The 23,421-nt window shown below is 41.2% G+C and overlaps 1 protein-coding gene across 1 annotated transcript; it reads left to right on the forward strand.

The window, feature by feature from the left end:
- Positions 1-415: 415 nt before the first annotated feature.
- BCAP29 (B cell receptor associated protein 29) lies at positions 416-23,212 on the forward strand. The gene is made up of 8 exons (XM_079993739.1): positions 416-566; positions 1,537-1,644; positions 5,125-5,225; positions 6,079-6,229; positions 8,613-8,745; positions 11,704-11,800; positions 20,180-20,280; positions 21,636-23,212. Exons 2-8 carry the CDS (start codon positions 1,553-1,555, stop codon positions 21,672-21,674), a joined length of 714 nt encoding a protein of 237 aa, XP_079849865.1. The 5' UTR covers positions 416-566; positions 1,537-1,552; the 3' UTR covers positions 21,675-23,212.
- The last annotated feature ends 209 nt before the right edge of the window (positions 23,213-23,421 follow it).

Here is a 23,421-nt window from a genome sequence, read left to right on the forward strand (position 1 = left end):
AGCAGGCCAGGGAGGGGCGGAGGGAGCTGCTACCATCTCCCTGGGCCTGCCGCTTTTCTCCTGGCAAGAGAGGCCCGCTCAAAGCGGGAAGCGCCGTGTTCTCCACACGCCACGCCGCGCGGGGTCCGCCTCGGTCCCCTCACACACTTTGCGAATCAACCATCGTTATACAGAAGTAGTTGGGTGCGCCATAATATTGTCACAAGTTTCCATAGCCGTGTTTGTTGAGACTACAGTTCCCATCACCCCTGACCACTGGTCCTGTTAGCTAGGGCTGATGGGAGTTGTAGTCCCAAAAAACATCTGGAGGCCCCCCCCCTTCCCCGCCGGGTTCGGGCCTCAACCGGGGCTTGGAGCGCCGGCGAGGCCTCCCATTCGCTGCCAGGCCCGCGCTCCCCGCCCGGCCTCCTGCAGCCGCGACTCCCTTTCCCCTCCCTCCGTCGACGGCTCGCGTGTGGCGGCCCTGAAAGCGCTGCGCGGACCCCGGAGGACGCCTCGCCCCCTTCGGGTGATGAAGGCAGGAGGGAAAAGGCCTCAGCAGCAGCGGCGCCTCTGTGGAAAGCGGGGTAAAAGAGAGGGAAGTTAACCCGGGGTCTGTCCTCCCCAACCCCACCCGTCCCCCCGTCCCCACAACGGCTGCAGAGGCTTCCCCTCAGAATTGGTCGCGGGGGGGTGGGGGATTTTGAAGCGTGAAACGGCCACGAGTATATTGTGTACCCCGGGGTCGGGCCGGTGGGGGAAGGGGCGCGTGTGCGTGTGAGGAGAAGGAAATCTCTTCCCGACACGGATCTGTGGCAGTTACGGCGTGACAGATTCGGATTCATCCCGTGTACTCCGGTCGACAAACTCGGGGGGGCGGCAATGGGGTCGTTTGGACGCGGACTGCAGGGCTTCCCCATATCACATAGATCGCTTTCTTTGGGGAGAGGGGGGCCGGGTCCCTATTTTATTTTATTTTATTTTATTTTATTTTATTTTATTTTATTTTATTTTCTACCCCATGTTGAACTGTCACGCTGGAAGCCCTTGTTTGTGTTGGGGGGGTCATATTTTATTATTATTATTATTATTATTATTATTATTATTATTATTTATTTTTACCCAATGTTGAACTGTCACGCTGGAAGCCCTTGTTTGTGTTGGGGGGGTAATATTTTATTATTATTATTATTATTATTATTATTATTTATTTTTACCCAATGTTGAACTGTCACGCTGGAAGCCCTTGTTTGTGTTGGGGGGGTAATATTTTTTTATTATTTATTTATTTATTTATTTATTTATTTATTTATTTTTGCCCAATGTTGAACTGTCACGCTGGAAGCCCTTGTTTGTGTTGGGGGGGGGGTAATATTTTATTTTTATTATTTATTTATTTATTTATTTATTTATTTATTTTTGCCCAGTGTTGAACTGTCAGGCTGGAAGCCCTTGTTTGTGTTGGGGGGGGGGTCACATTAATCAGAAGCTCTTCCGCCTGCCTTGTCTGTTTTGAAACCATGGTGATCTCTAACCGGGGCTTTTCCATCTCTGCAGATCCCTCACAGATAAGATGACTTTTCAGTGGACAGCTGTTGCAGGCTTTCTCTATGCCGAAATAGCAATCTTACTCTTGCTCTGCCTCCCGATTATTTCTCCTCTGAGGTAAGGATATTGCCGCAGGGGAAATGATGAAATTTATTTTCATCAGAAAAATAAATGGAAATGGAAAGAGAAAGTACAGATCGGATTGCAACATTGGCAGCAGGGTTTAGGACTGCCTTTTGCAAATTATTTTGTGCTATAAGCCTACAGGTTCCATTCTTTGGTATTTATAAGAGCGTTTAAAAAGCTGACTTGATCCTTATGTTGTTTGCTCCAGGGGCCGATATGTATTCACAGGTTGGCCCCCCTCTTTCATTTTTGTGTAACAGACAAAATAGCTGTGCTGAATCTCCCCAAAGCAATAGATAAAATAAGATGAATTACTTCCAATGAGAAGAATGCCTGCTGGTGATAAGGCAATCAAAATGGCAACTTTAAAAACTCTGATTTATTATTTGTATGTATTACCTTTGTTAAGTCCCCCCCCCCCCAATTTTTTATTTGTTTGTTTAATTTTTTTTTATTCTACCTCTTTAAAGTCTGATTTAGCTCCCACAATAATCTTAACAAAAGCATATAATAGGCATTGAAAATTTGTAAGATTGGTAATGTTAATACCATTGTTTTGCTGATGATGCTCAGAGGAGCTTTTTACAAGTGTGGTCCCTGATCAGAATTAATATTGCATTGACAACAGTAATTGATAGTGGTCCATTGCCAGTGGTGATGTAGTAGAAACTTTGGTCATGGTAGCAGTGGTCTTCTTTGCATCACAGTTGCATCGCAGGTGGCGCTGTGGGTTAAAGCCTCAGCACCTAGGACTTGCCGATCGAAAGGTCGGCGGTTCGAATCCCTGCGGCGGGGTGCGCTCCCGCTGCTCGGTCCCAGCGCCTGCCAACCTAGCAGTTCGAAAGCACCTCCGGGTGCAAGTAGATAAATAGGGACCGCTTACCAGCGGGAAGGTAAACGGCGTTTCCGTGTGCGGCTCTGGCTCTGGCCAGAGGAGCGATGTCATGCTGGCCACGTGACCCGGAAGTGTCTCCGGACAGCGCTGGCCCCTGGCCTCTTAAGTGAGATGGGCGCACAACCCCAGAGTCTGTCAAGACTGGCCCGTACGGGCAGGGGTACCTTTACCTTTACCTTTAATTAGAATACAAATACCGTGCTGTTTGCTTGTATATATTTTCTGAAGAGAACCAATATAATAGTAACATCATAATATACCTCGCCCATCTGGCTGGGTTGCCCCAGCTGCTCTGGGCGGCTTCCAAGACATAAAAATGTAATAAAACATCAAACATTAATAGTAACAATCTGATCCAATATAAAGATAACAATAACTTTAAAATAAACTTATATCAAACAAAGCAACATTCAGCAATACATCAGAATCTAATAGTAAACAGTAAAATTAAACACCAATAAATGATAATTAAACAGTTCACAGTTATCAACCACAATAAAGAATTATCAGTCTACAGTCAATAAAAATAACAGCAAATCACAATGCATAAAATACTACAAAACCGTGTAAAACAGGCATCCCCAAACTTGGCACTCCAGATGTTTGGGGACTACAACTCCCATCACCCCTAGTTAACAGGACCAGTTGTCAGGGATGTTGGGAATTGTAGTCCCAAAACATCTGGAGGGCTGAGTTTGGGGTAGAAGGATCAAATTGGGAAACAAAGACACACAACTTTGGGCTGCCACAAATTCTTAGCACAGGCGGAACTTTCTTAACTCTCCTTGACAAGTTGCCAGCTGACCAAACACTATAATCATCTTAGATTCCCTAAGTACCTGGTAAGTAATATCATCAACATTAATAAAGGGTTGTGTATATGAAACCTAAGATAAAGCAAAGATAATTCACATGGAATTTTGACTACGCCTGATAGTCAAAAGCTGGATCAGAAGTGGTCTCATTAAGTTTAATGGGGCTTATTCCTAGGAGAAATTGCAACCTCAGATTTCTAAAGGGGTTTTCAAAACTCAGCAGCTGTTCTTTTTGCCACCAGTATCCTAAGACTTAGGAAGGAACACCGATTGGGATTTGAAGATCAGTATTATTTATTTATATTATTAGCATTTACCAGTCACTTTATACAAAAGAAAAGTGTCAAAGCAACTTGACAGGATAAATAAAACAAATAAAGGCAATTTTTTAAAAGCCAAGAAAAGAGCCATTACATGCATCCTAACTTAATCAGACTATCTAGAAAATGTTGGTATGTTCACAGCAGTGGTCATCAACCTTCATTCTTAACTGCTTGTTGCTGATTAAGAGACCTTTGTCCTTTTCCGGGGACTGTAGGTTTAGAGCTGCTTTTCCTGCAAGCCATCCAGAGTTAGGCAATATAAAGCCTACTTCTCAGATTCTTTCCTTTAGTATAATTTTAGCTTTGTTTAAAAAACAGTTGTTGCTAAAAGTGACTAGATGCAATAAAGGACAAGGGCACTGTACCTATATCAATGCATGTTACTGTGATAGTTTTACTAACAAGATAATTGAAGGTGTGATTTAAATACACACATCAAGGGATTTTCGTCTTCAGAATAAGGCTTTAAGAGGATCTGAAAGCAACAAATTAGTCTCATTAAACCTGGATGCTAAAGATACCTAGTCTATCTCATTAGAAGCAAGCAGCCTTGGCAGGTCTAGACTCTGAATTCCGAAAGTTATACCTGTTACCATCATTGTAGCTGTAATGTGATGAACAAAGGGTTTTTCTCTCTGTCAGTTTTTGGAGATACAGGAACCTCCTCAGGGTTTGGGCCCAGTAATACTGTCTGTACTATATTGCAGAATTTTCGTGTACTGTATACTTGCAACTACAGAGAAATTGCATTTTCATTTCAAGCTGTACAGTACAGTTGCATATTGTGTTCAATTAACTTGCACAATTTCAGCCTTATGCAGTTGAAAGCTGGCCAGCTGAAATCCCACAAATTAATTACACAGAAGGCGGACATATTAAAACGCCTTTTGCACTGGGCTTTCTCAGCACGGAAAGAGCTTTTAAGCTTTCTGTCTTGCTTACCGGGTTCTGTAATGCTCTCATGAAATCCTGGGCAGTCCTGCAAGATCTTGTATGAATACCCCAGAATCTCTGTGAGAGCATCCCAGAGCCTGGTAAGCAAGGCAGAGAGATTATGTTGATGATGTTTTATTAACTTTTTATACCACCCTTCATCCATCAATCACAGGGCAGTTTACAATATAAAATACATGCTACAATAACAAACAAAAACAACACCCCACACCCAGTTTAAAAGTTCTCTGTCTTGCTTGGATGGTGAGGATGGTCATGTGGGGGCGGTTCCAAGGGGGTGGTTTGAGTATACAGTACATATTTTTGCATATATGTGCCCCCCCCCGAAGCATAACCCCCATGCAAGATGCCATTGTACTGTACTGTAATTTTAAAAGGTGCTGAAAAATTATTCAGTGGATTATAGTGTGCACTTTAAAAATGCTTACATAGTAGTCTTTTTACAAATGATGCTTCTTTGAAACACTGCAATTTTGTTTTACAGATGGGAGAAGGTTTTTATGATCTCTGTGTGGAGCAGAATTAAAAACTATTGGAACAAGGGGTTCCTTACAATTATAGTTCTGTTAATTGTTTTATTTCTGGGTGAGTTGGAAATCTCTCTTGTGTGTATTAGTATTCATATGCATGTAAGTGAACCAACAAAGTTAAAGTGTTTGAGGGATTGCTATATTTACTGTGAGTTATCCTTGCTGTGAATAGTTTGAGAAACCAAACAAAAAAGTTAGTGTTACACTTTTTGAACCTGAGGATGTAACAAGAAGCCATGTTCTGCTAGCATGTTAGCAGATAACAAAACAGAATTCAGATTTGGTATGGGAGACCCAGTGAATACTTGTGGCAGGAAGTGATTTTGAAGTAATCAGTAGGTGGCGCTATTTCTCTTTGGACTAATGCTTGAACTAAGAGGAAAACAGTTGTGCTGTGAGGTTTCTGGGAATTTTACTGAGCTCTGTCATCACTGACTTTGTTTTTTTGGAGGAAGGGAAATAGCATTGCATTTTTAAGCTACTGCTAAATATGGAATTGAATGTGTTCCCTGATGATTACAAAGTTAGCTATATATTGTAGCTTGTGGTTTTTAAGTGCTATATATTAAACATCTGTTAAGAAAAGCCATCCTTTTAAAATATAAGGAACATTACTATTTTATAAAATTGCTTAATCATAAAGCTTGTTGTAAGTTATAGATTATTTCCGTGGTCATTACTTGTTAAACAGTCAAAGCCTTTGCTCTGTGCCCACAGAAAGTACAAATCTACTGCCAGAGGGATTCCCACTGCCAGTAGCCAGAACAGGGCAGCTATACTAATAAAAGTAAAGAAGTTTTATCAGGAAAAAAATTCAAAAGCTTTTTGATGCAGAAGCATTGTTTACAATAATTGATAAAAGAAGGCAATGGAAAACAAATGCAAGTAACTCTCTTTTTTACTCGTAGATGCTGTAAGAGAGGTGAGGAAATACTCAAATGTTAACCTAAGTGATAAAACTGCACATACAAGTGCCAATGCATTGGATCACATTCAAATGAAACTTTTTCGGTCACAACGAAATCTTTATATCTCAGGATTCTCTCTGTTTCTTTGGCTGTAAGTATAGTTATGTACTACTTACTATTTAGTAATTCTGTTTTGTGCCTCTTGTCAGAAACGTGGTCCAAAATGAAAAAAAAAGCATGACTCAAACCCCAAGTTTGTAATAATAATAATAATATGCAAGTTTGGTGAGCGAAAAAGGAGGGTAATGGTAATTTATGCATGTTTGAGAGAGACAGATTTACTCATGGAAGTAAATAATTTAAAAGGATATATTAAAGTGAAAGGGGGAAAATTAATATGAATTAATATGGAAGCAAATAATTAAAAAGGATATATTAAAGTGAAAGGGGGGAAATTAATATGACTCCCCCAAATGCTGTATTCTGAATTAATACAGTCCTCTCACTGAATTGTACTACAGTGGTACCTCGGGTTACATAAGCTTCAGGTTACATATACTTCAGGTTACAGTCTCCGCTAACCCAGAAATATTTCCTCGGGTTAAGAACTTTGCTTCAGGATGAGAACAGAAATCGTGCAGCGGCGGCACAGCGGCAGCAGGAGGCCCCATTAGCTAAAATGGTGCTTCAGGTTAAGAACAGTTTCAGGTTAAGAACGGACCTCTGAAACGAATTAAGTACGTAACCAGAGGTACCACTGTATTTCAGAAAACAGATGGTAGTATCGGTTGTTTCAAAACACTGCCTCTTGCATCATAATTTTTCTGCAGATGAAAGGCTTGCTAGTAAGGTTCTCATATGTACCTCCCATGGTACTGTGATCCTGTTTGTTTGAATAGGATTGTATTCTAAAATCCTATTCTGAAGCTGGACGTCTCTAGGATTTAACACAACAGATATTCTGTTAGAATACCCCAAATGCACAGGTAGAGCATTAGCAAAGCAGCCAAAATTGGTTAGAGTCTTGGGTTGGACATGGGCAGTATAGAAGTTTAGGGCTGCCTTATGTCCTGGACCAGGGGTCAGCAAGGTTTACCTTGCCTGGGCCGGATCAGTCCCATGGAGATCCCTCTGTGGGCCAGATTGCACGCGCACCCACGATCTTCTGCGCATGTGCAGACGTGATTTTCAGTGCTGTGGAAGCAAGTTTGGGGGCAGCTCATGGGCCAGTCAAACAACCTCCATTGGCTGCATCCAGCCCATGGGCCTTTGGTTGCTGACCCCTGTCCTGGACATTACCAGGATTTCAAAGGATGTGATGCCGGGGGGGGGGTCCAGAAGGCAGCGGTTTGTCCTGGATCTTTGGCAAGTAAACTGAGAAATCAACACTATATTGTATGTGGCAAGCATGGGAATCCCATAGGTTGAATGTGGGCCACAGGCAGATTTTATCTGGCCTCCAGTTCTTGCAGTCATAACCTGATGGTTCAGTAGGGAGGAGAATGGGCTTTGCCTTTGTGCAACTGCAGCTCGTTCCTCCGCAAGTAGATCAAAGCAATGTCTCTGCAGACTTGCATTCCTCGCAAGTATAGGAAAAGTAGTACAGAAAAAGTAGCACATGCATTTTGCAATTTCATGCAATTTTCAGGCTGCATTTGCATTTTAAATAGCTATAAAACAGAGCTTGGAGTTCAGCAGTCCTTTGACCTTATTTGCACTCTTCTGGGATTACTGCTGAGATTCTACCTTGTGCACAGTCAGGCCCAAGAAAGGTTGTCGGAGAACTTTGTTTTCTTTCAAACTTCACTTTTTAAGTCTGTGAGGAAAGTAAAAGGTGAAACTCTAGTGGAGCTATTAAGAATTAAATGTATGCATCTATTGTAATGAAAAAATAGCTTTTTTTGCATGTGATTTTGTGTGGGTGGAATTGTTACTGATAGTTTTTCTCTGGGGTAAGGTGGCATTCCTCCTGAAAAAGCTTCCTCACTCATTCTGTACTCCTGCAGTCTATGGCCATGATATGTCAGTTCTGGGCTGTTCTGGCATTTCCTTGTTTGCTTCTCCTTTCTCCACATACTAAGTTCATTCCGTTGGCATAACTGGCGTATCTCTTTCCCCGAGCACAATGTGAGTACGTATAGGATTTCTATGCTCTCTGATTTAACTGCAACTAGCGAAACTGAAACTACCTTTACTGCTGCGGAATTCAGACAATAAACCAGGGGAAAGAGTGGTTGTTAATGAGATGTATTTTTAACATTGTCAGAATTTTTTAATTTTCTGAATAGCGGTGGCTATGTGGCAATAACTGGGGCTCACGTTTAGTGTTTAGATAAAATGACTTCAAAGCACCTGGCCAATCTAGGTCCTGGTTCAGCTGCAAGTTGTAATAGCATCTTTAAAAATAAAGCAGTTCATGTTTCACAGCATTTAAAGTAAAAAGTTATTGAAGACTTAAAAAAAAATATAACACGACTTATACATTGATATTGTATTCTTTTCTAATGGGTTCATGGCTTTTCTGGTTTCCACAGTGTACTGAGACGTACCATTTCCCTTATCACTTCATTGGCAAAAAAGATGGGAGACCAGAAAGCTCTAGAAATGGAAGTAGAAAATATCAACAAAGTTGCCAAGAAGTGCTTGGAAGAGAATGAAAAACTTCAAGTATGTTTCATAGTTGAATGGGTTGTGTCTTGTTTTTAAGTGCATTTTACCGCTTTGACCTGGTTCGCATGCTGCTGTAAGCTAAGCGTGAATGCGTGAGTATGAGGGTTCCTGGAGAGGAGAAAGGGACTGCGTTGATCCGTCTGTAGTGCTGCTGATGTGAGCTAAGCCATGGTTTGGCTTAGCATGTCACCTGACTGCAGGTTGTGCTTTGTCCCACTTCAGACAAGCCACTTCAGGTAAACCAATGACAGCTCGTAGTTTGGCCATCTTATTAAGCAAGTGTGTGTGTGTGTGTGTGTGTGTTTGTGTTTTAAAGAAAGTCATACTAGCCTTGTGAATTAGACCTGGGTACTATCCAGCCCCCCCCCCCCCATGATAATAACAATTTGTCTTAGAGCCATAAAGCAAACATTTTGCAGTATTGAGGTGATACTGTTTAATCATTCGTCACCTTTCTGTATAGATACTGCAAGGCTTGTTTGGAATTCTTGTAATATATTTTGCACAGTAATTTACAAGACCCTCAGACCTCATGGATTTTTTTTAGAGAGAGCTCACACTAAAATCCATTAACAATTTTGACACAAAACATTAGCCATACCTTCATATCTCTATTACTTTTCAAGCAATATAAAAGTGGAACAAAGTTTCTTTAGTTCCCTCAGCAGCTCAGAATCTGTTTGGCGCTGCTTCCTCATGGGCCTAGTCTAGAAGAACATGATGCTAGAATACACTGAATCACTTCAGGGGAGGGACTCCAGTTCTGTGCTTGTTTTCTTTCTACAGAGACTTCTTAATACAGGGAATCATTTAAAACGATCTGTTCTTCAGAATTTGATCAACATTTTCTTTCCTCCCCTCTCCTCAGTGTGTCTCATATTCTGAGGTGTTCACGTTCATTCTGCTGCATGTATAAACCAAGAGTGATTCTACACTAGGTGTTTGTTGTGGAATTGCTTTGTTTGCTTGCTGTTTATGGGTCATCTGCATGTTGTTCCCGTCAAAATCATCCTCCAGTGTTTCCTCTACGCTGCTCCTTTCTTTTTCAACCTGCACAAAATCAATTTGGGGCAGGGGGAGGAGAGCACAACAGTAGCTTAATCTCTGCAGCTAATAGATTGTCTTAGCATTAGTTTTGAGATGTGCTGGGCTAAGATTAGGGTTAGTGTGATTAAAGTGAGTTGTCCCACCCTTAGTTCCCACCAGTAGTGTGGATGGACACACACTGCTATACCCTTCTGAAGTACAGAAAGTCAGCTGTATAGTGGTGCCCCGCAAGACGAACGCCTCGCAAGACGGAAAACCCACTAGACGAAAGGGTTTTCCGTTTTGGAGGCGCTTCGCAAAACGAATTTCCCTATGGGCTTGCTTCGCAAGACGAAAATGTCTTGCGAGTTCCTGCGGGGTTTTTTTCCTCCCCCCCCCTTTTTCTAAGCGGCTAAGCTGCTTATCAGCTGATCCGCTAAGCCGCTAAAAGCCGCTAAGCCGCTAAAAGCGCTAATCCGCTAAGCCGTCAGTGGGCTTGCTTCGCAAGACGAAAAAACTGCTAGACGAAGAGACTTGCGGAACGGATTAATTTCGTCTTGCAAGGCACCACTGTAATTCTTCATCTAGTTTACAGTGGAATTACGAGTGGGTGCCGTTAGGAACTGCTAATCTGGAAGCACCCCAAGCCTTAATTTCACATGGGTAAAGACACATTGTCACTGTCATTGCTATAATCTTGTTTCATTTTGGTAGCACAGATGGCAGGAATATTGTTACATACTTGGGCTGTGAGCCTGTTCACCTCATCCTACACATGATCTGTGTTCATACACACAGATTAAACATGGAGATAGAAACTTTGATGGTCAGTTGTGGAATGGAGGGAGGAAAGAAGGCTCTGGATTAAGATCCCCATCACCATAAAATGTAGCTGTCAAAGTCTGCCATTGAATCAGCTCTGCTTGCACAGTCTCATTCCATCAAGCAAGACTATACTTGGGAAACACAAATGCAACCACCCAGAGTGGCTGGGGAAACCCAGCCAGATGGGTGGGGTATGAATAATAAAGTTATGATGATTACTGTTGTGTGTGCAGTATCCAGTTTTGCAGGAGAAACACATTTATGAAATGCATATGAATCCTCATGGCTTTTTACAGCATATGTAAAATGGTCCAGGGGTGAGATCCAACATAGTGCAAATGAACGTCCAGTCATGCAGTAAGGTGTATCCTTCCTCTTCACTCCCTATGCACATCCAAAACTTGCACTGGAAGGTTGGGGGACCTTCCAGTTTAGTTTGGGGGGAATGAGGGGGGTGGAGAAGCCAAAAGTCCTATTACTCAAGCAGCTGAACAACTTTGCATGTTGCCCAGATTCCCTGCTTGAAAGAGCTCTTAATTGAAAGTTGCAGTGGCAATTAAATGGAGGCTCAAAAAGGCAAGGCCAAAAAGAGATGAATGTGTCAAATATAGTTAAAGTGTCAAACTTGAACAAAATGAAGAAGACGCCAAACATTTTGACTTACTAATTATAAAGATTTTAACATAACATATCTGTAACTGTAAGTTAGTAATTAATGCTTTTCTTCATGTATTTTTTGTTAAGGCACATGTAAATACATTATTCTAGAAACTGGGTTGGTCTCTAATATTTTGAATTGATATGAAGTCCACAGCAGCAAAGGCCTTTATTCGGTATCAGGTAAAGGTTAATACAGAAGCATTCATAGCACTAGGGAAAATCAAATGAGAACCTTTGTTTATAAAATGATGGTTCTAGGTGAGCAGAATGTGTGTTATGCAAATTACTGTTTTTCTTCCAAATCACCATTGAAGAAGAAAAAGCAAAAAGTAGGTTTGGCTCTGATTTTTATTGCACCTGTTTCACTTTTTCTTATTGATACAATTACTTTGAAACAGTAATTGTAATCAGGAAAAGTAACTAATATTTTTTTCCTTTTACCAGTCAATGAAAGCTAAATGTGACATGGGAGAAGCGTCCGATGAAGAGCTACAGGAAGAAGTGAAAAAGCTGAAAGACGAATTAAAGAAAACTTCACATGGTACTTTTTGCCATTTCACACTGCTTTATCTTGTGGTTTTCTATGTTGAAAGCCCCCAAAAGAGGGTTTTGACCATAAAAGAAAGTATAAAAGGTTCTTTGTCAGTAAAGTGCTGGGTGATGGCTCAGATCTGTGCCATGCAGGAGCAGAAGAAAACCAGTAACAGAAAAACCAAAGACATAAAGACTGGGCCTGAGGTCAGGTCTTTGTGCTAGTATGAAGAAATTACTTTTAAAATGTACAACATAAGAAACTGTCTGAAGTTATGAACTGAAAGTCACGTTTCTTTAAGAGGAACAGAAGAGAACCAAAATTGTTCTCCTCCTCTCGTAACAAGACCTCCCCTCACTTATTGTTTGCTTCTGTGTTTGACTTGGGCTGTCTTGATGAAACAACACTGAGATAAGGCAGATTTTTTCCTGGTCGTGTGTGTTAGTTCTGGATCTTGCAAGATCTGTTACCCTTCTGTATATTTACTAGGCTGAAATAAAGGTCTTGTATAGCATTGCTCCTGACCTTGTGAAGCCCAGACAAATAAAATGTACTTCTTTGGCTGTGTGCAGAACATTGCATAACCATTATGTATTTTAAATCAAACTTACAAATGCATTCATTTCAAAATCCTAGCTGGAACAACTCTCTATCCTAGTTTATACTGACTTTAGTGAACACTTTCAAACCCACTCAGAATTTTTGCCAGTTAGCATGAGTGATTCCAAATATTTAATTGTGAGGTTGATTAGAAATAAGAACACATGAACATTTGTTTTCATTCAGGAAGCTCAAAATGTTTTTTTTTTTTTTATACTACCAGCCCTGCAAGTGAATCTCTCAGCTGAATACAGATTATTGTATCTAGATTTTGGAGGCTTTTAAAATAATGCTGCCATCACATTTTTATTCTATGCGGAAAGAGTTTCCAAGTGCAACTAAATCTACAGTTCCATCCATAGAATTCTGAAAGTGTCCTAGAGCAATATTGAAATTCAGTGGACCCATGGCCAGGAATCTCAGTTAAACAAAGCATTTTCTTTGTGAGAAATCTTTGGTGGATTTTATATCCAGAACTACAATTTTGTGCTTTAAACATTAAAGCCTTAGTAAGTAAAACGGTTTGACTGCGCAGAGAGGAGTGCAATATAGTTAAAAATGCATAAGAATTCCATTAGAATTAAAGGGAGGGTAACCCATCTTTAAAATTATAATCCATAAAACCCATGGAGCCACCCACAGTCTCCTTAATTGCAGCAGCACACCATTGAGAGCATCCAGCAAAAGCTCAGGGAAACAGATCAGTCTTTATCTGGCCCTGTAATAATAAAAGCATCAATACCAAATGTACTTCTAGGGGGAGGGCATTCCAAATTCAGGGTGCCACCATGAATCACCTCTTAGTGTACTATGCCAAAAGGTGTGACAACAACTACAGCTTCCCCTGAAACTAAGGAAATATGGGTAGGCTGATATGGGGAGAAGAATGGCTTCAGATATTTGGGTCCCAAGTTGTTAAAGGTAGTTATTGTCAGTACCCCAAATTCAGCCTTGAAATACAGTGGTGCCCCGCAAGACGACTGCCTCGCAAGACGAAAAACCCGCTAGACAAAAGGGTTTTCCGTTTTGGAGGCGCTTCACAAAACGAATTTCCCTATGGGCTTGCTTCGCAAGACGAAAAAACCGCAAGACGAAGAGAGTCGTGGAACGGATTCTTTTCGTCTTGCGAGGCACCACTGTATATGGGTAGCCAATGCAGATCTTTCAGAATCAGTGTGAAAGTGATTCTAGCTACCTGCTCTGGTCAGCATTCTGGCAACCATGTTCTGTACTAAATGTGGCCTCTGAATCATTTTCAAGGAGAATTAGAGCTGGGTGTCGCCACCATTGGCACATTTCTTCCAATCCCCTGACGGCATCCCATAGTAGCTTTTATAGACGTTGATCATGGGGGACAAGATGGAACCTTATGGGACCCCAAACTACAACCGCCTTAGAGGCTCCACAGGTCACCCAATGCTAATTTCTGAAATCTGTCTTGTAGGTAGAAATGGAACCACTGTATCACTGCACCCTCAGCTTCTAACCCATAGAGCCAATCCAATAAGATACCATGGTTGATGGTAACAAAAGCCACTGAGGAAGATCAAGGAAAATCGACAGGGATATCTTCCCTCTGTCCCAAGGAAAAGTGCCTGTCAGGGTGACCAAGGTCATCTCAAGGCTAGAAGTGAGCCTAACCCGGATTGAAATTGTTGTTGTTTAGTCGTTTAGTCGTGTCCGACTCTTCGTGACCCCATGGACCAGAGAACGCCAGGCACTCCTGTCCTCCACTGCCCCCTGCAGCTTGGTCAGACTCATGCTGGTAACCTCGAAAACACTATCCAACCATCTCGTCCTCTGTCGCCCCCTTCTCCTTGTGCCCTCCATCTTTCCCAACATCAGGGTCTTCTCCAGGGAGTCTTCTCTTCTCATGAGGTGGCCAAAGTACTGGAGCTTCAGCTTCACAATCTGTCCTTCCAGTGAGCACTCAGGGCTGATTTCCTTCAGAATGGAGAGGTTTGATCTTCTTGCAGTCCATGGGACTCTCAAGAGTCTCCTCCAGCACCATAATTCAAAAGCATCAATTCTTCGGCGATCAGCCTTCTTTATGGTCCAGCTCTCACTTCCATACATCACTACTGGGAAAACCATAGCTTTAACTATACGGACCTTTGTTGGCAAGGTGATGTCTCTACTTCTCAAGATGCTGTCTAGGCCTGTCATTGCCCTTCTCCCAAGAAGCAGGCGTCTTTTAATTTCGTGGCTGCTGTCACCATCTGCAGTGATCATGGAGCCCAAGAAAGTAAAATCTCTCACTGCCTCCATTTCTTCCCCTTCTATTTGCCAGGAGGTGATGGGACCAGTAGCCATGATCTTCGTTTTTTTGATGTTGAGCTTCAGACCATATAGATCTAGTTATTTCACTTCTTCTAAGGGCACCTGGAGCTGTCTGCCTGCCACCCTCTTAAGCATCTTACCCAAGAAGGGGGTGTTAAAAAGAGCCTAAAAACAGATTAAAACTTGCATCTACTTTCTAAACATATGACTAGACTTGTATAAACAAACAAACAAACAAACAAAATGCAGGTGGCAAAAAGAGTACGGCGAAGTCTCCTGTCTCATATAAATAGGCAGGGAGTTCCAAGGTGTAGGTGCTGCCACTAAAAGATCAAGTTCTTACAAATGCAGAACAGGTATTATGTGGCACTTGTAACTCTGCCAGCTCCTCCAGTCAAGGTGGTCAGATGATATTGTTCCTCCCTGATATACACACAAACTTAATTACTAGATAATCATGTAAGCATGAGAACTGTTATAATTTGTTATGATTAGGAACTCAATCTGCACTGTAAAAAGGTAAAGGTACCCCTGCCCATACGGGCCAGTCGTGTCCGACTCTAGGGTTGTGCGCTCATCTCACTTAAGAGGCCGGGAGCCAGCGCTGTCCACAGACACTTCCGGGTCACATGGCCAGCGTGATGAAGCTGCTCTGGCGAGCCAGCACCAGCGCAGCACACAGAAACACCGTTTACCTTCCCGCTATAAAGCGGTACTTATTTACTTGCACTTGCACTTAGGGGTGCTTTCAAACTGCTAGGTGGGCAGGAGCTGGGACCAAAAGACGGGAGCTCACCCCGCCGCAGGGATTCGAACCGCCGACCATACGATCGGCAAGCCCTAGGCACTGAGGTTTTACCCGCAGCGCCACCCGCGTCCTTATCTGCACTGTAGACAATTCTGAATTCAGGCACCTGAATTGTTCTCTCAGTCCATCTTCCCTATCTGCAATATGGGAATAATGTTGGCCCATTGGGATTTTGTAAAGGTTGCTGATGTGTGCATTTAAGCCCCTGAAATATGTTATTGTTGTTGTTTAGTTGTTTAGTCGTTTAGTCATGTCCGACTCTTTGTGACCCCATGGACCAGAGCACGCCAGGCACTTCTGTCTTCCACTGTCTCCCGCAGTTTGGTCAGACTCATGTTTGTAGTTTCGAGAACACTGTCCAACCATCTCGTCCTCTGTCGTCCCCTTCTCCTTGTGCCCTCAATCTTTCCCAACATCAGGGTCTTTTCCAGGGAGTCTTCTCTTCTCATGAGGTGGCCAAAGTATTGGAGCCTCAGCTTCACGATCTGTCCTTCGAAATATGTGATAAAAATGCTTAATAGTAGCAGTATTGATGCCTGTGTTCATTTATAAATATTTGCAACACACAATGGTATGCCTGTTTAATTATGAGTTTTAATTACATGCCTCTATGTATCGGGTGTTCTCAAAAAAAGATGACATTTCAAATGAGGAGGGAAAAGTAACGTTTACACAATGTTTGCTGGCTCTTATAAACAGACATAGCTTGTATACAAAATAAATGTAATAACATTGTTCTCCTTGATGAACTCTTTGCTATAGAGTTTTTCTCTGTTCATTCAGACAGCTATGCAACAAGTTAACCTATAATGTTGCAACAACAAAGGCATTTTTATGATCAAAATTGAAAGTAGCTTTGTAAAATTCGACACTAGAACTGACACAAGAGAGGGAAAATATTGATGTTCCTGAATGTGTTCAGTTTTTTAACTGACATTTTCCTAAAGAACCAATGGCAGGCAGTTGTCTTATTTGAAGTTTAAAAACGGGCTCTTAAATTCAGATTTAAAGGATTGAATTATGTTCTGCTGGCACAACAAGACTTTTATCTTCTCTCTGCCCCAATCCCGCCAACTGCTCTCCAAATGTGCACCTACCCATTTCCAGCTGATTTTGAGGGTACACAAGTGGGTTGCACAGTTATGTTGCAGAGTTTCAGCATCAGAGATGGCCCAAATAATTTAAAGTCATTTTATAAAAGTTGACAAACTTGCTTATTTCCTTTATGAATAGGGGGCATAGAAAGGTTACATATGGACTACGGTTTGTTCTTTCTCACTGGGCCAATGATGAAGAATCATGTAAAACCTGTGTTCCAGACTTCTCCAGTAGCTCTAAATCATCTAGGAGGTGTCCCATATATAGCAGCAGGTTTAATTATAATTATAATTATAATTATAATTATAATATGTATATGTTGCCCATCCGATTGGGTTACCCCAGCCACTCTGGGCGGCTTCCAACAGATTAAAACACAATACAACATCAAACATTAGCTTCACCAAACAGGTGTCATCTAAAAGTCAGATATTTATTTCCTTTACTTCTGAGGGAAGGGAGTTGCACTACCGAGAAGGCCCTCTGCCTGGTTCACTGTAACCTCATTTCTCTCAGTGAGGGAACTTCCAGTGTCCGGGCTGAATGATGGGTATCATGCCCTATTCTCAAATGACTGGGAATTAACCTAAAGCTACCCATAAGGCTTCTGTTTCTCATATAAACATGCCATGGGAATATATAACCATATCTTACATTTTACTGAGCTTGCAACCCTGAACCTCTTGGCAGGCAATAAATCCATGAAAGAGGATGGACAGACATTGAAACAGCATGTGCCTCGGGGAAGGGCAAGTGTCAGGGGATCTTGTTAAAGATTGGGGTGGAAAGAGTGTGGTTGGGGGGAGTAGAAACTGGCAGAAGACAGGAGAAAAGCATGGGCTGGAGGTTGGAACGCTGCTGAGGAGAAAGAGGGGGGCAAGCAGAAGACAGCTTGGGAAGAGGAGATTTTCCCACAGTCTATTGATGGCCCATTTAGTGCATAGGGAATTTATTAACTAAAGCCTGGGCTGTGGCCCTCGGGTTTCTCTGTAGTGTGTTTGGTTATACATTCTTTCATGAATGTGTATTATATGTAAACCCAGCATTACATGTAAAATGCAAAATCCATTCACTCTTTATATTTAAGCAGAATTGTGCTCTGGCATCCTAAAGATTCACGTTAGTGTCTTAATAATCTTACAGTAGTTGGCAACTAAATTGCCAACATTGCCTCTGCATCAGACAGCCGAAACATTTTTATTCATTCCTTTTATGCCAAAGGAGCTTTGGGCGATGTACAAAATATATACAATAAAAAGGTACAATAGCCAACATACTTGAAAATATTTATAAAATTCAGAACCGTTAAAACACAGCAAAACCACCTGTTGCTGTTCAGTATTGAAATAATCTAGCCTCTACAGTATTTGTAAAATGCCAGAGTAAAAAACCCCACCAACTGACATCTGATCATAATAAAGCAAGCAACACAAACATATCCCAGGACAAGCGGCTTCCAGAATTGGAAGGCCTTGTTGTGCATCCCTGTATGGTGAATCCTTGGGGTTAGGGCATAAGCAGAGCCCCCTGCGGATTTTATTGCTTGACTTGGCTTATTTTATAGAAGTCGATTCTGTAGATATATAAGCCCTGTAATATATAGACTTAAGAAGCCTTCACCAGCACTTTGAACCAGCCCCAGTAGCACACAGATGGCCATTGCAGTGCTTCTCAGATTGGTGTTACATGTTCCCATCTGGCTGAGCAGCTTCATTCTGCAACTTCCAGGCAGTCTTCAAGGGCAGCCCCAGATACAACGCATTACAGTAACCCAAATGTAAGTTTGCTAGAGCTTGGGTTACTGATTCCAGACAATCCCAGTTCCGGAATGGCCCATAGCTGGTGAACCAACACTAGCAAGCAGTAGGCACTCCTAGTTTGAGTTTGAAAATAAGTTTTTCCTATACCTGGGTAAAATCCTTAGACATTCGGCTGGGCTATTTGTACAGCTCACATGCATTTGTAACGCATGTTTGTCTTTTGAACTACATTGGCATACCTTTTCATAGCATGTAAAAAGCTGTTCAAATACTCCACTCAGATGCATTAAAATGAAAACCCAGCCTTCTGGCAACTTCAGAGCAATTCTACCCCATTTCAGTGAGTAGGTCCACAGAAGGTTGCTTCCTATTTCTAAGGACATTGAGAACAGAAAAATGCAACTGAAATGGTGTCATTATGTTGTCCGTGGTATGTTTGAAGAGAACGGAACGCCAGTATTAAATTTGTTGTATTTCTGTGTGTTTAACCATTTTGTACACTTAAACACTATTTTATGTTATGTTTCATTGGAATATTAGGATATAGGGTGAAGTGAGCTTAGCATGATGCCATGGGCTGGCTGGATGCTGGTGGGAGGCACCAGCTGGGGAACCCCCCAGGGGCACCCCAGGGGAAGAAGGCTCAGGGCCAGGGAAGTGGTCGTGGGACAATGAGGAGTAGTTAGAGGGAGAAGACTGGGAGGAGGAGGTGTTGGAAGCTGTAGAGGTAACAGGGTGAAGCGGAGATTGGAGTGGAATGGGGCCAGGAGACAGATGGGCAGGCTACTGAAGAAACTAGGGAATCTGAACTGCTCACAATCTGGTATCATTGGAAAACAGCCCCTGAAAAAAAATACTCCATGCAATTTTATATAGGCATTGTAGTGCTTACCTGCCCACCCACATCCCACTAACTCCCCCAGAATGTCATCTTATAGCTCTAAGTCTAAACTGAGGAAGGTTTTTCGTATGCTGGACCTTGACATTCTTCTGCTAAGAAGACCTCACCCATCCTGTCACAAGTGTATTTTTGTCAAAACATAGCAACAATGCAATAAATGTCTTTCTGTGCTCACCTTCAACTATCTCCAGATATCTTGGTTATGATTAAAGACAGGATTGTTTTTAGTTACAACTAGAGCACCTTGCCAGCCCTTCATAAAACACTCAGTAATTAGTTACTGTTGGATCAAGTTACCGAAAAATGGATTTTGCAATCTAAAATAATGGCAACTTCTTTAACATGAATAAATGCTATAGAGCCAATTACTTTTATTATTTTTTTAACCCTCAGTTGCTTCTAAGATTTACACCACCTTGTGATATATTCTAAAAATAGGAGGATAATGTTCTTAATAGTAATTTTTATAATGTATTATAAAATAGGAAGGCTTTGATGTATTGACTCACATATCGTAGTCTTGCACCACCAAAACCATACTATTATAACAGAACTTGCAGCAATGCTTCACTATCTCATCTGTTTCCTACGCCACTTTCCTTTCAGCACCTGAAGCTCCTTTTTCCTTCCATCAGCACACAGGTCTCTAGACGTGATGTTTTTCTCATCCAAGCTGACCTTTCACATTTTTCACACAAACTTCAGCATTCTGCTGTATCCCCCTTCTGCAGTTAGTATGTGTTGAACATCAGTTGTGTAAAAGCGGCTCACCCATTGGCAAGGATTTCCTGGCATGCGGCAGTCATTTGTTATCCTGTTATATAGCACTGTAATCTAAAAAAAAAAAAAAAAAAACCAAACCAGGTATCATTTAATGCACAAGTATTTTGTCCTAATGCTGTTATTCATGTGTTGAATAATACTACTCCTGTGTTGTGCAGCTCTCAGCAAGGCCAAAGATGACTTTTCTACAACTCAGAAGCGGTGTGAAGGCCTTAGAAAAGAATATGAGCAACTTACAAAAGAATACAACAGAATGCAGGTAAGGTGGTAGAAGCAGTTGATTTGCTCGAGCAAGACTTCCTGGAATTAGACTAGCCGTGTTGTGTGTGTTGGATCCAAAAGAAAATTTATCAGGCAACAATCTTTAATTCTGTGTACGTCTGGACAATGTTCTTTCAGAATAATGAGAATACTTAACTCTTAAGTTTTCCCAGAACAGTTGTTGAACTGGAACCTACTTTGTTTTAAAACAAACGTGAATTATTTCATCAATAATATTGGATGTTCCTTGAATAGTAGCACAGAGGAAGAGGAAGACACTCAAAAAGGGGGTTTCCCCTTCTTTAAAAAGATTCTGAATTTGGTTCACATGTCACAGTAAACCATAAACCATCATGGTTTACAGTACGCAAGTATGTCACCCCTGCTTTTCACTCACTTCACTCACATGGGGAGGAAACAAGCAACAGTATGCCTAAACCATTTCTTTATTTTGTTAATTTATAATTTGCCTTTCATGTGTGTCTCAAGACAGTTTAGAAACATACCATGAAAACTGCTGAAAATAGTTTTGAAATCAGTACAAAAGTCAACTAGAGATAGGTTTAAACCTCAAGATCATGGTTTGCTTCACTCCCAGCAAGCCATGATCTTTGCCAAGGTTTGCCCTCGTCTTACTAATCATGCTTCGATCCCTGGTTCCAACATAATGTTAAACCTGGGATTGTGTTTTGTTTCTTCTGCCCACTAGCTGGGAGGAACAAAACAGCCCAGATAGGAATTTTCACAATAAACAAGTTAGAGTTGAGCAAAACCATCAATTGTAGCTATTAGGGTAATTTTTACAAGGCTAATTGCACTGGCTGAGAGGCAGTTTTGTGACACCTTTATGCTGACAATGCTCCTTCATACTGCAATAAGACTTGAAAAAGCCTTCTATTGGAGCCACAGAAGGCTTTTTTGAAGCTTAATTGTTGAGGAGACAATTTTCAGAGGGGATGGTCACAGCTGGAGAGCTTAGCCTCCCCTTCTTCACTGCAACCCCCCTCCCCTGCCACACTTAGGCTTGATTGAAATATTTTATTGGCTACAGTAGAGAGCTTTTCCTATCCCAAGCCATTGTTGGGAGTTCGTATCTTCCTCAAGATTGCAGCCTTTTTCAAACCTTTTTTTAAGGTGGGGAGATGGAGAGGGAGGACTGTGCATGTGTGAGAGGTTTCACTGGTGTGTGTGTGTTTGCAATGGAGGATGAGTGGTGCCCACAATAGTTTCTCAGGTTTACAAACATGCCAGGGTTTGGCAGCCCATTAACTCTGTGGTCATCCTGGTGCACAAGTTACCCTGTATAAAGATAGCTTCAGTCCTTTTCTCACATGTGTCTCCTTACCTTTACAGTGTTCTTCAGGTGGAAAACATGATAAGAAAGGCCAGTAAATGCGGCACAAGGACATCATTAATACACGTGCATCAACATGAATCGTCTCTTGTTCCTGTCTTTACTCTCCTAAGCTTTGTAAAAACAAGGTCTATTTTCTTTAAAGGGAAATGCTCTGCGTTCGTAGCTGAAACGCTAGGTTGCCAAACATATTTTTATTTTGCAATGGAAATAGTGGCTAGGATCCAAAGACCTACTTTACTTGTGTCAAAGGCGCAGTGGAAGTTTTGCTTTGATTTTTGTTCTTGTTCTTATTTGAATGGCAGATTCCCATGGCATGTCACACAAACTCCATTAAGCTGCAAAAGAGATTTGCCATGTCTCATGGAGGGCTGGTGTTCAAGAAATACAAGTCCATACCTCCTTTGAGCACACAGCTTTATTTGTGTGGTTATTTGGATGCAGACCAGTAAGTGGTGTGTTGTCAGTATACTGTGAAGAATCTTTTTAAGCCTATACGGAAAATGTAAAGCAGTTTAAAATGGAAATTTCCATTAACCACTGTTCAGCTTCTATCCACTGTTTTACACTGAAACTGAAAAAGGTAGGGGATTGTACAACCGCCAGCTAGAGTAATGTAGAAGAGGCTTTTTAAACTACATCAAACCATGATGCTAGAAGAATAAGCATAGTGAAACATGCTACATCCAGATAACTTGACAAACAGTAAAAAACATTAAAATAAATTTTAAAGGACTTCACATTTAATTGCATAGTTATTTATAGTTGAGAGTTTCTTCTTTCCCCATCTTTAGATTTTTACTATAGTATACTTTATCTACTTCATGTATTCAAGAATTTGAATATGTTGTATTTTCTTTCTGCAGTGGGTGATACCCCTGAAAAACCCATATATGTAACTTACAAAACAGGCTTTTTATGGTGATTAGTTATTTGTGACATTGTTTCTTTCTTAAAACCTTCATTATCTGCAACTGAAAGGTTTTATTTTTATTTTTTTACATTGGTTCCAGTATGCTGCTTAGATGTTGATTTGTTAATAAAAGAGATTGTTTAAGCTTGGTTTATCTTCCTACGTGTCTTAACTTGGAATTCATAAACAACAGACTGCTGTGTTTACTTTGCTCCTGTGACAGTGAAATAATTCCATAAGAATTTATTTGGGCAAAACTAGCCCAAATAGATACCATTATACACTCCGTAAGGGAGGAACTGGTATTTTTAATTTTAAAAAATCAAAGATTTAGAATGGTGCTTCTGTATACTAATACCAAAAAGTGCAATGAGTATGCAGAGTTTCATGTTTATATGCATCTGAGCTTGTTGGGGAGAATGTTGTTTGTGTAAGTAAATTTTGTGTTTTGGGTTTCTCTAGTTTCTTCAGCATATGAGAGAAAATTGAAATCTGTTGCATTTGAGTCTGCTGATTCTCTCTTGAAACTTGCACCTAAATGTTTGCTGTTCAAATACCATTACGATGCACTCCAATAAGCTGATCTTGTAAATTCTGGGGACTGTACTGAACACCAATTTTTTTATTTCAAAACTTAGTAAAGGCACTGCCAAGTTATGATAATACGTTTGTTGAGTTCTTGCATGAACGTATGATAATACGTTTGTTGAGATCCTACCTACTCCATGACCTGTAGTGGTGATATATTGCTGTGACAATATATATTTTCTGTGACAACTGCTAGTCTGAACGATGAGGATACAACCTGAGGATCTGGTTAGATATGATCCCCCTCACAATGAAATTTGCCTACCACTGTGTTTTTATGTGCA

This window comes from Podarcis cretensis (assembly GCF_951804945.1).
Source record: "Podarcis cretensis genome assembly, chromosome: 10".
Taxonomy (NCBI): Eukaryota; Metazoa; Chordata; class Lepidosauria; order Squamata; family Lacertidae; genus Podarcis; species Podarcis cretensis.